Raw genomic sequence first — 16,341 nt, 5'->3', positions numbered from 1 at the left:
AATTAAATTTAAAAATTAAAGCATGCACTAAATTCTACTATAGAAAGCACAGGTGTAACTGTCTTAACATTATTCATATGTTATGCCTTCAAGTTATGAGTATGGGTCACAATCACCACTTTGATTTATATACCTACTTCTAGAGTTTAGAGATTGTTCTGCTTTGTGTTTTTTCTTAAAATACTTTTCTCATTTTTTTTCTCTATTTCTTTTTTTGGGAGGTGGTAGGTGGGCATCAAGATAGGTATAGCCCTGGCTCTCCCAGAACTCGCTCTGGAGACCAGGCTGTGCTTCAATTCTATGATCCGCCTGCCTCTGCCTCCCAAGTACTGAGATTAAAGGTGTGTACCACCACTGTTGGACTTTTTCTATATTTCTTATGGTCACAATTTTAAGAATGAAAAAGAAAAACCTAGAAGCCAAACACTTCATCAACTCTGCTCTCCGTATTTTATGTGCACATACAATCCCAGTGAGACACTGTCCAAGTCATCCTCCATTTGCAGCCCTTTCCATTTCTACTCTCATAGTTGAACCTGGAATTCCTGTTGCCATGGAGAGAATAGATACACTAGTAAGAGCCTGTCTATGAGCCTGCAAAAGGACTCCCCAGGCACCATTCTCATTCTCCCAAAGCTTAAGACCTAAGATGACCATATGCCTGGATGACATCAGAGAACTACCACCTACATAATAGGTATACTTCAACTAGATACCCCTCCTCCTCACTCACTTCCTCCACATCCTTGGAGTACCAGATTCCACCCCCAGAATTACCTCTCCTATCGCTCTCTTTGCTGCCTAGGAATCAGACACAGCCTAGCTGTACACTCCTGATAAAACCTTCCTTCTTTATGAGACCTCTTCCTGGAACTCCACTTCCCTACATCCCTGCACACACACCTCTTGGGCCTAATCTCCCCTTAAAGTGCTCACCATGCTGCTATCTTTCAACGGCATTAATATCACTTCTGATAAAATTCTTACCCAAAAAGACAATCTGCCACAATGTCCCTCTTAACTCCCAAACCTGTGACCTTTCAGTTCCTAATAATTTATTGTTCCAAAGATGCCAGAATGTTTTCTAAAGACCAAATTGGGTACTACTTTCTGCTCAGAATACCCATATGGCATTTTAAAAAGCACTTAGTAAAGTACTGGCATTGCACATAAGGCTCAAGACTACCGGATTATATGTTGTCTAATGGTAGCTTTACTTTCTACTTCTATTACACACATGCCCCAATTTCTTGGAGTCAGTTAGGTGAGCCTCATCCAAAATACTCAAAACCAGAAAGTGTTTGACTTGAGTGGTTTGAGAATTTGAAGTGTATTATTTAATGGTTGAGTATCCTTAATCTAAAAAATATGAAATGCTCCAAAATACAAACTAGTTTGAGTACCATGTATCTTGATCTGTGTTCTATTGCCGTCAAGAGACATCATGACCAAGGCTACTCTTAGAAAACAAACATTTCATTGAGGGCTGGCTTATAGTTTCAGAGGTTTAGTCCATTATCATCACAGCGGGAAGCATGGGCTGGAGAAGCAGCTGAGACCTACATCCTGATCTGCTGGTGGACAGACAGAATCTGGGGTTAGCTCCCTAAATAGTTTTCTTGGACTTGTTCTTTTCTAAAAGACTCTTCATTTGGTTCGTTTTTATAACACATGTTGGCTAGTGTTCTTGGCTCTTTTCTTTGAAAAAACAGTGTTGAAACACGTCCTTATTTTTATATCTTTAGTTTTAATGAAGCAGCATCACCTCTAGGAAGTACTTCTACCCAGCTATCCAGCAGGCTCCCCACTTTGGCAACCTTCTCCCAAAGTCCCCTTTTATTGCCTGTGCCATCCTTCTTGCTGGGCCCCCTATTTTAGTCATCTAGATTTAAAACTCAGGTTGCCTTAGAACTAACTTTACATAGAAAACTAAACATTCCAAAACAGTGATTATACTGTTAAGAGAGCTTATATCCTCTCCAATGACATTAAACACTTTCAAAAACTGGATTTTACCTATTTATTAAGTCTACTTGTAAATCTGTCTCTCTGTGGACAACATGAGGAACTGTAATAAAGTGTGGGAGCATTAAGAAAGTTGAAAACCACTAGTTTAAGCAAACCTTACACAGAATGTGCTTGAACCACAAATAAAAGCAACTGTCCCAGAACCTAGCTGCAGATAATCTTTCGTACTGAGGAGATGTGTACTGTCACCTCCAACCCACTACAGTAGCTCAGGTCTTGTTATCTACACAGAGGTTCTATGATTTTGTTCAGAAAATGAGTTCTGTGGCTTTGAGTATCACCAAAATCCCTGTCTACATATCTGACTAGATCACGCTAGGCAAGCAGACTGCTAGTAAACTATATCAACAGTCCTTAAAACTGGTCTGTAAACTGTAGCTTTTTATGGTAAATCACTGTCTGTATAAAACAGCTCTAGCTCAGATTCAAAGAGGCTAGACTGGTCTATACAGATCTGTCTTACTTCAATAATGCCTTATTCTTTTAAATAACTTTGGCATAAAATACTGTGGACAATTATATACTGTTTCTCAGGTTTTGATATTTCTTTGTATGTGGGAGAGACAGAGTCTCACACTATTTACCTTTTGGTTATTCTAGAACTCAATATGTAGACCAGGCTGGTCTTGAACTCACAGAGATTGGCTTATCTCTGCCTCCCAACTGCTAGGATTAAAAACTTATGCCCCATGCCCAGATGCTGTTCTGTTTTTTGAAACAGGTTACACAATATAGTCTAGACTAGACTGGAACTCTCTTGTTACCTAGGTTACAATCAAACTCAGAGCAATACTCATGACTTGGTTGTAACTGTGCTGGGATAACACTTGTGTGCCACCATGGCAATGGTATACATTTTTCATTTAATAAATATGCAACCTTGCCGGGCGGTGGTGGCGCACGCCTTTAATCCCAGCACTTGGGAGGCAGAGGCAGGCGGATTTCTGAGTTCTAGGCCAACCTGGTCTACAGAGTGAGTTCCAGGACAGCCAGGGCTATACAGAGAAACCCTGTCTCGAAAAACCAAAAATAAAAAAAAAAAAAGCAACCTTTTTCTGTGTTCAAATTAGATACATTTTCCCTTGAAAAGCAGGTCTGAAAACAGAATCTATTCACAAAGAGACCAACTGTACTCCTCCATATAGGCCCAACTATCAATTAGAAACAATGCAAAAGGCAATCAATAGAACTTTCGACTTTTGTTTTCATAAGTGTTAGATCAAACACAGAGTTATGTGTGTATATGCTGGGAGATTACTATCCTATCCTATCCTATCCTTTACTATACTATGAGCAACATAGCCTAGTCCTAGCCCTGAAACCTTTTAAAAAAACATTTAAAATTTGATTTTGACATAACACTTTTGAGCAATGACAGGAAAAAAATGGGGAGAGCCATAGGTACAGCTTGCCTAGCATGTCAAGATCATGAATTCAATCCATAGTACATGCACTCATATGAAATCAATGAATAATCATTTTACTACAGAAACATACTGTGTCTCAATCCTCAGTTGAGATACACAGATAGAAATTCAACAGCTCTTCCAGAGAACCAAAGAAAAAAATGACAGATTATTATTTTACCTGTGGGCTGCAACAGTGAAGCAGATGGGCGAGGCTGTAAACCCCACAGATTTTCCACACTGCTCCGGTCCTTAAGATCCAGTAAATGTATTAAGATTAAAGGATCAATGTCTAGTAAGCTACTGGTAGCTGCAGAGCATAAGTGTGTTCTTCTTGACATTCTGCTACTGGCACCCACATAGCTGTGGCTACTACCTGCAAAAGAAATAGAGAAAACATATTGTATGCATCTGCACATATTAAAAAAACAGACCTGCCTGCAGATCTGTGTCTTAGATCATGTTCAAAATGAAAACCACAAAGAAACCATACTGTCAAGCGATGAACACTAGAACAATAACTGAGCATGAGCCTTGTAACTACCCAGAATTCAAAAGCAAAAACCAACCTCATCCAAAGCACTGCACAAACTATATATGCGTATCAAATATAACTTGGGGCACACCAGGGTCAAGGCAAGAAAAAGTTTTCAATCCCATGAACAGAGTAGGAGTTTCCATGTCTCTCTATATGCTTAACATTTAGTACTGCCAGTTTTTAAAATATTAACCAGATTAAGTGTGGTGACACCACCTGTAATCCTAACACTTGTGAGACTGAGAGTTGGAGATTAAAGGATCAGAAATTTAAAGTCATCTTTGGCTACGTAACAAGATAAAAACCAACCCAAGCTATATAAAAGAAAGAAAAAATAAAAAAATAAATATTAACCATTAAGACCAATGTACAGTGGTACCTTATGGCTTTAATTTGGCATTTCCTACAAAGGCAAAACACAAAAGAAAAAACAGAGTTTCAGAAATGTGTGGGTCCCTCATAATGTAGCAACACATAACTGAATCACAAAACTGCGAAGAATTATCTGAAGAAATAACCAAAGAGTTCCAAAATATGATGAGAAATGTTAATACATTCAACAGCCAGGTGTGGTGTGGTTCATGCCTATAACGCCAGCTTGCAGGAGGAAGGCCAGTCTAGGCTATATGAGTTCCAGGTAGGCCAAGGCTACAAAAGTGAGATCCTATAAATACATAGATAAATAAATAACGAAATGTATCTATTCATTTAAGATGCCAGCCCAGTCTACAAATTGAGCTCAAAGCCAATCAAGGCTACATAGTGAAATATTGTCTCAAAAGAAAGAACAAATGTTTTGAATAAATTACCTTATCAAGGTCAATATGCTTTAGAAATGTAATAGTCCTACGAGCTTTCATTCATTCATTTTAAGGATAGGGTTTCTCTATGTAGCCCTGACTGTCTATTTTAAAGTATATGAGTGTGTATGAGGGAGGAAGTGTGTGTGTGTTCATGTGCACACACGAGCACCATAAAATTATAGAGGTTAGAACACAACCTCAGGTGCTAGTCCTTGCCTTCAACTTTTGTTTTTTACTGTTTTTGTTTGTTTGTGTTCTGTTTTTGCTATAGAATTGGGCAGGGCCTGGCCCAAAAGTTTAGAAATGCTCTACACAATCCCATTCACGCTTTTAACCACTGATTCACTTTCTCAATTTTTAGAAAATTCAGAATTATAAAAAAGATATACAGTGCTTCTATATATTTTACACTCATTTCACTGTTAACATCTTTCATTACTATGATACAATTGTCACAACTAATAAACCCATACTGAAATGGTAAGTTATTAAAATTCTAATTTTTTTTATAGATCATAAGTTTCCCCCACATGCTCAGTTTTTCTCTTCTAGAATTTAATCAAAAATATTAAATTAAGCTTCTCTGATTTGTGATTGTTGTCCATATTTGGATAATTTTGTCAGTTAAGGGCTTCTCTGATTTAAACACTACAGAGGTAGTTAGATACATTCTTTACACATCAGAACATCTTATCACAGATGATGCTAAATGCATCTAGCATAGGTGATGCTGGCCAGGTTCTTCCAAGCGTAACTTTTACTTAAGAATGAGGAATTATACTGAACCTCTTTGAGGAAAGAGTCTGGCCAAAATGACCTATAGATATATTGTCATATTTTAGCTAATTATTCTAATAAATTCACCTTTAGTTATAAAGTACAGGAGTCTTTCTCATTATATTTATAGAAACTAGAAATATCCCATTATATTCATTAGCATTTGTCAAAAAGATAAATTTCATTGAATTTTAACAATGAAAATACGGGTCTTTGTTCACTGTTACACCCTCCACATCTAAGATAAGCATCTCCATTTTATTGTAGTATTTAGAGCTACAGAAAATAAATGCAAAAAACTAAAAAAAAACGTGGATGACATTTAATCAATACTTGGACTCAACATAGTGAAACTTCACATTATTAGTAAATACTTTTAATAAAAAGCTACTGGAGATTAAACATAGAGTCTTGTACATGCTAAGCAAGCTCTCTTAATAAACATTTGAATGAATCAATTAATTTAAATACATAACCATGTTTATCTTATGTGCATTAATGTTATAAGTAAGAATTTTCATGCCACACTTTTTTTTTTTTTTTTTTTGGTTTTTCGAGATACCACGCATCTTAAGAGAGAAATAGATAGAACTAAAACAACCAAGTCCTGCCTTCAGTATACTCATTACCATTTTATACTAACACAGCTTCTACATTTTTTCTATACTACTCAAAAATCTTGAAAATGGGCATAAAATAGTTTTACAATTGATAATATTTATTTAAAATGCCAAGTGTTTCTTTAAGATACTGTGTTATGATGTGCTAGGGAGATAAAAAGGAGGAAGAACACAATTTTAGTTTTAACATAGAAAAGTGGCCAAGACGAGCAGTTACATGGCTAATACCCAGTCTAAGAGGCTATTCTGAAAGCAGAAAACAGATAAACAGTTTTGTTTTAAGAGCTTCCAAGAAAAAATAAAATGTAAGCTAAAATGAAAGAACTGCAGTTGAGTGTACATACCTAGAATGAGGAAGGGGAACATTTGGAAGGGAATGAGGAAAATGTGAGTACGTTAGAGGGTCTAAAAGAAGCTTTGCTTGACTTCTTAGGAATGTAGAGGATAGAGCTGGACACATGGCTCAATGGTTAAGAGCACGCACTGTTCTTTAAGAGGACATGGCAGCTTACTACTGTTAGTAACTGCAGCTCCAGGGTATCAGATGCCCTCTTCTGGCCTCAGAGGTAAAAGAATACTCAGCCAGGCAGTGGTGGCACATACCTTTGATCCCAGCACTCAGGAGGCAGAGGCAGGCAGATTTCTATGTCTGAGATCATCCTGGTCTACAAAGCAAGTTCCAGGGGAGCCAAAGCTATGAACGTGTCTCAAAGACAAACAAACAAACAAAAATAATACTTTTAAATAGTTTTTTAAAAAACTGAAGTTAACAAAAACCAGAATGCAAAGAAACATGTGGTCCAGATTAAAGAATTTGGATTTGATTTTATACCTGAAATCTAATAAAGAATTGTTAAATAGAAAAAGCACTATTGTCAGATATTCATTAAAAGAAAAAGACAAAGCAAACCAAAAAGTTTCCTTCTCAATGCACACTGTGTGGGACACATAAGGAACACAGCAGTAACAGCTATATAACAGTCACAAGGAACTCTGATCAGAGAGTACTGTCAAACAAGATGCCTAACAAAGCAGCTTAGCCACTACTTACAGGGTGGAACCAATATAACTTGGTGACATACAAGTTTCAGGGGAAGGAAGTGAAGGCTGGCAATAATAAAATGTAAAGTAATTATTCTGTTGGGGAGGTGATTCTACATAATCTGAAAACTGAGTCTACATGATCTGAAAGTCATGGGAAAGATAAAGACTAGAGATGGGACTGGAAAGAAAACCTAAGTATGGATGGACAAAAGTAAGACAGGAGGTTTAGGTAGGAAGTATAAATGGTAGAGACATCTTTATTTACCCATATGAAAAGAACATGTCAGTGTTCATACTAAGGGCAACATGGGTGCTATGGTTTAAATGTCCGTACAAGACTTTGTGTTGAAATCTGATTCTAATCTAATAGTCACTGATGTGTTGGGAATTTTAAGAAATAACTAGGTCATTAGAGGTTTGATTTCACACAACGATGAATATCTTATTTCTAGACTGAATTAGATCTCTCAAGAATGGCTGAGTTATCATGAGATCAAGCTGATACAAAGCAAGGTTACTCCTGGTATTCTGGCTTCTCTCGGAGGTGGCTACAGCGGTTATATGAACGCCACAGACCCTAACCTGAAGCTAAGCAGATATGGGCACATTCTTGGACCTCCAAACTGTGACCTAAATACACTTTTGTATATGTCCTAACAACATCAGATAATCAGTAACAACAAAAGACAAAAAATAGATACTGAGAATGGGGTGGGGCTGTAATAATACTTGAAAATGAAAATGTGGAGGTGGCTGTGGAGCCAGGAAATAGGCAAAGGTTTCAATACTTTGAAGGTGTAGACTAGAAAAAGGCCTGGAGGGCTGTAAACAGAGCATTTCATGCAGTTTTTGTGATATAAGGAGAGTGGTTGTCACTGCAATGCTAGTAAACAGCTGGGCTGACCAACTAGCAAATGAAAAGCCAGCAATGCGTTATTAGAAAGTCAATACAAATGTTGTTCTTGTTAGGTGGTGGTGATGAACTTGACTGAATTGTGACTATGTCTACTGCTTTACGGAAGACAAAATTTTAAGAATGATGACCTAAGATATCTGAGTAAATACACAGAAGGATCTCTGTGAGTTTTAACTGCAAATGGCAGTACTCAAGAGCAAATGTACAACCTAAAATTGAAAGTCACAGTTAAGATGAAAGTTGGCACATGCCTTTAATCCCAGCACCCAGCAGGCAGAGACAAATAGATTTCTATGAGTTCAAGAACATCATGGTCTACAGAGATAGCCAGGGCTATCTAAAGAAACCCAGTCTTGAAAACAAAACAAAACAAAACAAATCAAACAAAACCAAACAAGATGGAAATGTAAAGACTGGAAAAAATCACACTGTCCTCCTAAAGAATAAAACAGTACTCTGGAGAGACTACATTAAAGGCAGAGAGAGCTATTCTTTGTTACAGATACCAAGTAGAGAAATGTAGCTAGATGGTAATCATCAAGACAATGGCTTCAAAGAATAGGGACTGCCTTGTTGATGTTCCCTGTAACGGCTGGCTCAAACGACCAAGGTGTGTGTCATGCTGCACTATGAAGAGTTCAACAAAAAGTAAGCCTTAGTGGTATGCACACCCATGACTAGTCTATAGACTCAGAGAAAGAAGGACTTATGGGAGTATAGCAGCTTCTAATAAGTGTCTGAAAGGCTCCACTAAATGTCTTGAGATCCCAGAGTAACAGCACATGTACCTGCACACAACCTGAGAGTGTAGTCATTTGAGCAGAATTTCTGAGAATTCTAAATGCTTGGCTTGTGTCCTGGCATATTCATATGGAGAGGATTTTATTGATGTTTGATGGGCTAGGAACTCGCTCAGCCCTAAAACATCTGCCTAACAAGATATGAGGTCCTGAAATCAAGTCACAGCACATATACCCTACAAATAATAAAAGGTCTAATGTTTGCCCTGCTGGGTTTAGATTTGATTTGAGTTGGTTACTCCTTCCAGTATGAAATAGTTAAATTTACCCTGTGTTGTCTCATCATTGTCGATTAACTACATGAGGTGGGAGGTTGTCCTGAGATAGAATTTCAGGCCCACCAGACAAAAGAATCTTAAAAGATTTTCAGAGGAGGAAGTTGAACTTGCCTCCAGGAAGCATGCTTATTCAGTGAGTATCTATCCTGTATGGCAGGGTATACATGATTTAGACTATACAAGCAAGCATCACGCATGCTCTGGATAGAGCAGTTGGACTGTCTAATGTGTGGCTACAATCAAACTGCCTAGATTGTGGGAGGCAGGAGTTATTTCTCATCCTGTTTCCAGCTCTGTAGTACTCTCTGCCTCTATAAGAAAGCTGGGAGTTTAGGGGACCTATACACAGATGCTCTGTCTTGCACATTTGCCACCAAAATTCATGTCAAAATTTAAACATCATCATAAATTTAAGCAGCTGGAAACTTATTTTATTGTATTTGCAGGTGGGACCTTTGGCATATAACTAAGGTTAACTAAATTAGGCCAGAAGGTAGGGCCCTAAATTTATTGGAATCCTGGCTTTTATAAGAACCAGGAGATGAACCTGAGCTAAGATGTTCCTTCTCACAGTTATGATGACCAGAGATACTTTGAAATTATATGTAGTGTCCACCAAAAAGAAGAAACATACCAAATGTAACTGCCTGGTTCCAAATTTCTTATTCTTCATAACCGTGAACCAAATAAAACCTTTACAAATTACCCAGGCTGTGACAATGAGTAAATTTAAAGTAATATAAAGTTAACATTTTAAAAAAAAAAAAAGAAAAAGAGAAAAAAAGAGAGAGGATCTTATAATGTAGGCTCAGGTTGGCCTTGATTTCTTAATCCTTCTGCCTTGGTCTTCAATAGCTAGGATTAAAGATACTAAAGGCCAGCTTTTAAACGTTCTAGCTAATTTTCACAAACATATCTAAAGACCAAAAGAAAAGCATCCATTACAGCGATAAGGTCTTCTCAGGAAGAACAGGGTGATTTAGAATTGTGGAGGACTGCATCCAAGAACAAGACAACCTGGTGTTCTGGCCTAGTTGTACCAACACCTAAATATGTGACCAGCTAACTAAACCTGAGTTTGTATAACTCCAAAAATAAGCTTTCTAAATATCCTTCGTAAGCTCAGATCTAATGAAGCTATATTTAGATCACTGTATAACCAAAGCTTAATACAAGACTTACATTCCAGAGTCAAGAGTATACAAAATGAGCTTAGAATCCATACAAACCTCGAGATCCAATTACTCTTTATTTGCTACACTATTGAAAAAGGGTAAGCTGCTTAATTTACCTATACATCAGTTTTAATAGCTATAGATTTTGTCACCAAAATTCATGTCAAAATTTAAACTCCATCATGAGTTCTTAAACAGCTGGAAAAATGGTGTGGTGGTCTATGTAATTCCACCTCTGGAAAAATCAAGGCAAGAGAATCAGACTACACAGTGAGATTCCATGTCAAGAAACATAATAAATAAATGAATAAACAAATAAGTAGAGACTTTAAAATTTGTCTCAGAATTTTATAAATAATTACAGTACACAAAAAGTATGTCATAAAGTGTCTGGTATAAAGAAATATTTGTAATGTTAGTTAATTACTAGTCTTTTAAATATCTAGTGGCTACCCTCCACCAGAACATGGCAATCAGAAAATGACCACAGAGGAAGTCAGAGGGACTCACGGAGGCGCCGTACCTGGAGGCCCTGCAGCAGCCGCGTCTTCCATGAGCTCTCCCTCTTCCAGCTCCATACTGTTATACTCTACATCATTTTCTCCAGACCTGCAAATAGACAAGTTCCACCATGTCCACAACAACTCATAATTCTCACAAAGGAAATAAATTAATATCTGTATTTGTGGGCCAGTAAGATGGCTCAGCAAGTAAAAGGTACTTGCCACCAAGCCTTATAACCTGAGTTCGAGCCTCAGGTGCTATCTGGGAGAGAGAATGAGAGCTGTTTCCCAGGATGTCCTCTGACTTTCACATGCACTGTAGTGTGTGTGTGTGTGTGCGCGCACAACCTCAAACCACATTCTACATGAATTTTAAAAATTAAAAAAACTATTTGTCACACTTTGATCAGTTTTGTGTTTCTAAACACAACTATGAGAAAACCTTAGTCAGAGTTATGAGTATGCATTTAATATTCAAATATGTTTTAAATAACATCAAAGTAAGCTAACAATATTTTATTTTTACATCAAAACACTGTCAGAAGTTATACATTTATAATGCGTTGTCTCTGCTGCTAGGCATGTAGCTCAGTTAGTACAGTACTTATCTAGCACTTAGGAAGCCTAGGCTTGGACGCTATCACCACGTGGAACCAGGAGTAGTGGTATGGTACCCACCTGAAATCCTAGTAATCCCAGGATTAGGGAGGCAGAGACAGAAGATCAGAAGTTCTCATCCTGCGTTACATAGCAAGTTTGTGAGCAGCCTAGGCTATGGTGAGACCATTTCAAAGACAAAAAAAAAATGAGGACCCACACTCTAATGGTAGTTAATTAGAGAAAACAAAAACAAAATAATAACAACTCCCCCACCCCAAACCCACACCTTACATTTTAATATTTAAGAAAAAAACCCTCTAAGTCAGGAGTGCTGGTACATGCCCGTATAACCAATACTTGGAGGTGCACAACGGAGGATCAGGAATTCAAGGCCATCCTTAGTTATACAATGAGTTCTATGAGGTTACTTCAAACTTTGCCTCCGTGTCTGTCTGTCTCTCTCCCTCACACACAAAGACACACACACACACAGACACACACTATTAATTATTGCATATGACTAAAACAACTTCAGAAAACAGGGTGCTGGTTCTTATTTATTCTTAAAAAGTCAACTCTGAACTTTAAACCACAAAGTACTATTTGAAACAGTAAGAAAGACAATGCTAGTTCTACATATTTAAAGACATTTTAAGATCAGCTCCCATTTGTGATGGTGTACGGAATTCTGAAGCCTTATTATCAAGTAAAACTGAAGAAAATTTTTAAAAAGCCACGTGAGACTCTGGAAATAGGGTAACTCCAATGATTAAGATCATGTGTTTTGGAGCTGGAGAGATGGCTCAGCAGTTAAGAGCACTGACTGCTCTTCCAGAGGTCCTGAGTTCAATTCCCAGCAACCACATGGTGGCTCACAACCATCTGTAATGGGAACTGATGCTCTCTTCTGATGTGTCTGAAAACAGTGACAATGTATTCAAATATATAAAAATAAATAAATCTTCAAAAAAAATTAAGAAGAGGACATGTGTTTCTCCTGTAGAGAACCACAGTTCAGTTCCCAGCACCCACATGATGGCCAACAACCATCTATCTGTAATTCCAGTTCCGGAGATCCAATGCCCTCTTCTGTGGACACTGACCATCCATATAGTTCAAGGACATACATGTAGGTAAAAAGGTGATAAAATAAATCTAGAAGAAGAAAAATTTAAAAAGGAAAGTACTCTGGAAATGTAAAAGGTATAAAATATAAAATGAAAAAATGTCTACTAAAAAAAAGTTATTTAAATTGGTAATAAGAAAGAACATAGGTCTCTTTTCTCTAAACATCCAGTTAGCTCAGTTCTAAGGCAGGAGAGAGAAGTATACCTTTGTTAGGGTGTTTTCAAAATTTTAATTAGAAATAGCTGAGAGTAGTTAATGGAGAACAGTCCAGATTACTTTATATAGATAGATGGTTTTCAAAAAATGTCAGAAACCGACAGAATGTGACATTTAATGTTATTTATTCACTTGTTGTAGAGACAAGTCTGTTCCTGACAGCATCCCTTTCGTGGATTCAAAGAAGAAACTGAGCGTCAATGGAGCTGCTCCAGTTGTGGCGAGACAGCCACTAGGCAAAAATTGCTTCATTTCATCTACAGACAAAATAGTGTCCAGCAAAAGGACACAAATTACAGGTCAGGACAGCTTAGTTCTATCAAGACAGAATAAGCTAGTCCTTAATATTCCTGTATCTCAAAGGTCTGTCAGATAATCCTGGGCCAGAAGGCTGAAGACTGATGCTCCAACTTCCTGACTTTACTGGGGCTGTATAGTTAAGAAACCTACCAGACAGCTGTCTCTCCAAATTGTCTCAGTTCTGGAAGCTGTATTAGGCTTCCTATATACTTTCAGTTAATATTAGTCATTCTTGGATTTCTGGCGGGGTTGAAGACTTAAAGTCTCATAGCCAACTCAGGATATTTACACTGAGAGAACAGGTTTGAGAGGATAATTTTCAGATGGCATACAATCTAAAGCCAGGACATAAGTCAAGGCAGAATCATAAGTCTTTTAAGTTAGTATAGATGACAACGTTCTATCTTAATGACAAAAATGATGGACTGGGTGTTAGGTCTATCTTATACCTTTAATTTACAAAATGGTAATAGTTGTGCTCAATTTATATTTTTAGAGAAGAGTTTTTGTTTTGTTTTGTTTTTTAAGAGAAAGGGTAATATGTGGCAGGATTTTCCCTGTCCAAAATACTAGTGCAGAAAGTGGCCTGTGATTGGACAGGGAAAGGGAGGCAGACCTAAGAGTTGGGGAGAGAGGGAGAGAGGGAGAGAGGGAGAGAGAGGGGAGAAAGAGGAGAGAGGAGGAGGGAGGGAGGGAGGGAAGGAGGAAGAAAGGGAGAGGGAGAGGGAGAAAGGGAGAGGGAGAGGAAGAAAGGGTGAGTGTGAGAGCAAGCGCAACTTGGGGAGAAGGAGAAGGATCAAAATGGAGGAAGGACAGGAAGAAGATCCTGATCCCGCATTGTCTTAATAGCCACAGGTAGCTAATTGGGATAACTTGTCTAGCCAAGGTGGGCGGCTTGTATCATTATCATTTTTCTCTGAAATTATCGTGTAGGCATCTTGTGAATTGAGAATTTACTGTTATATAAATCTGACTGGTTAATTAAAAGCTGAGAGTTGCCAGCAGTAACATAGGAAGCCTGTCAGTCCCTTTTTGTATTATGTCCAGCAACATAGGTATGTTGCCACCAGGTCTAGGTTCAGATTCAGAGGGCTCTCCCTCTCCAAGGAATAAGGCTATAAAACAGTGCCAGAAAAACTTACAATAGGCAGCCTAGCCTAATCAGTTTTGGGCCAGTGATATAGCTTAGTGAGTAAAAGTCATTTACTGTGCAGCCCTGAAAAATCTGATTTGGGGTTGAGATGACTCAGTGGTTAAGAGCACTGACTGAGAAACCCTATCTCAAAAAAAAAAAAACAGGAGCACTGACTGTTCTGTCAGAGGACCAGGTTTCAGTTCCTAGCAGCCACACGGCAGCTCACAACTGTCTGTAATTCCACTTCCAGGGGATCTGACCCTCACACAGACAAGTGTGCAGGCAAAACATGAAGCACATAAAGTAAATTATAAAAAAAAAAAAAAAATTCACCCCTGGAACCCACAGTAGAAGTCAAACACTCACTCTCACAAGTTGAACTCTGCCTATATTACACATATACACATTTGAGACCAGTAGTCTACAGTGAGTTCCAAGGATAGCCAGGGCTACACAGAAAAACCCTGTCTCTAAAACCTCAAAAATTAAAAAATGTATTGAATTAATTTATTGAAATTAATTAATTTTAAGAAGTATTTATCTTAAATATATAAGTATTTACCTGTATTTATGTCTGTGTACCACCTGTGTGCCTAGTGCCCACAGAGGACAGAAGAGAGCATCAGATTACGGACGGTTATTAGCTGGCATGTAGATCCTGGGAATTGAATCCAGGTCCTTTGGAAGAGCAGCCAGTATTCTAAATCATTGAGCCATCTCTCCTTGTTCAAAAAATATATATAAGTAAATAAAACAAGAACAAAAACTCCTAGCTTGCCGGGCAGTGGTGGCGCACACCTTTAATCCCAGCACTTGGGAGGCAGAAGCAGGCGGATTTCTGAGTTCGAGGCCAGCTTGGTCTACAGAGTGAGGTCCAGGACAGCCTGGGCTACACAGAGAAACCCTGTCTCGAAAAAACCAAAAAAAAAAAGAAAAGAAAAAAAAAACCTCCTAGCTTAGCTTAGAAGGCCTAGTTTATATCTAGATTATAGGTAAGAAACAAAGTGCTGACTATTTCCATATTTAACATAAACCAGTTACAACAGTTTCTGGTAATTCCTACTTAGGAGTGTTAACATGGGGCTCACATGGTCTCCTCATCAATATCGTTTTCTTCCGTGTTGCTTGTTGCTGTAGAACTAGCAGAAGAGCTGCTACCATCAAGGTGATTCACTTCATCTTCACCAACAAGATCCAGATCCAGATCTCCATCTGAGAGCTCATGCTACAACAAGGCAAAGACAACATTTCCTTTCATTCCTTTTTTAGAATTCTGAGTCAAGAGTCTTCTATTATAGTTCAGGCTGGTCTTAATTTTCCTATCTCAGCCTTCTGAGAGCTAGAATGTTAAGCAAGCACCACCACACTTGGCTAAAACAAGATTTTTATTCCAAACATTTCTACTCAGCTGGTCATCCCAGTTAAGAAACTAAGAAGAGTTCTATTGTCTGATTCTATGTTTATACCACTAAGTACTCTAGAGAAAAGTCACACAACCTTACTGACTGCTACCACTCTTGATGTATAGTTACTTATCAATCTTAGCTGGGTCCTCAATGCAACAAGGAATAATTCACATATTGTGAAAGTCAGCTTCCAATAAGGTTCTCCTCACAAAGTAACTTCTTACACCTAGGTCACAGCTGTATCTCAGCACTTGAGAATTTGAGAAAGCAGAAGTCAGAAAGGTCATTCTTTGTCACATAGTAGTGTTCTGTAGCCCAAAGCCAGCTGGGGCTACAAAAACAAATCAATATACCACTTAAGTCATGCCCCCCCAACCCTTTTCATCCTCATAGCCCCTCTATCCACCTGCACAGAACAACTTTCAGCTGCCTTGTCTACAAGTTCTACCATTCATTTTACTCAAATGGCTAAGCATTTGTCACCTGTGGACATTGACACTTGAGTGGAAGCTGGGTGTCTCATGCTTGCAGAGGCTACCCTGGTGTACATATTGAATTCCAAGATAGCCAGGGCTCAACTGTCTCAAAACACTGAGAGACTGATGACAGTAAATGCATTACCTTACTAAGGAAAGAAAGTAGGGCTCAGACTAAAGAAGTTGCACTTT

The 16,341-nt window shown here is 38.1% G+C and overlaps 1 protein-coding gene across 3 annotated transcripts in view; it reads right to left on the bottom strand.

The window, feature by feature from the left end:
- Positions 1 to 16,341, bottom strand: part of Trim37 (tripartite motif containing 37) — a 130,814-nt gene that overhangs the window by 55,286 nt on the left and 59,187 nt on the right. For all 3 annotated transcript variants that reach the window (XM_028772497.1, XM_028772496.1, XM_028772498.1), the window contains 3 exons: positions 15,356 to 15,492; positions 10,909 to 10,994; positions 3,616 to 3,810 (listed from right to left, as the gene is read on the bottom strand). In XM_028772497.1, the coding sequence (XP_028628330.1) occupies positions 3,616 to 3,810; positions 10,909 to 10,994; positions 15,356 to 15,492 (418 nt within the window). The remainder of the gene's footprint in view (positions 1 to 3,615; positions 3,811 to 10,908; positions 10,995 to 15,355; positions 15,493 to 16,341) is intronic.

The sequence above is a fragment of the Grammomys surdaster genome, unplaced genomic scaffold (assembly GCF_004785775.1).
Source record: "Grammomys surdaster isolate TR1022 unplaced genomic scaffold, NIH_TR_1.0 213, whole genome shotgun sequence".
Lineage (NCBI taxonomy): Eukaryota > Metazoa > Chordata > Mammalia > Rodentia > Muridae > Grammomys > Grammomys surdaster.
Note: the sequence above shows the minus strand (reverse complement) of the source record. Positions and strands in the feature narration are given on the sequence as shown.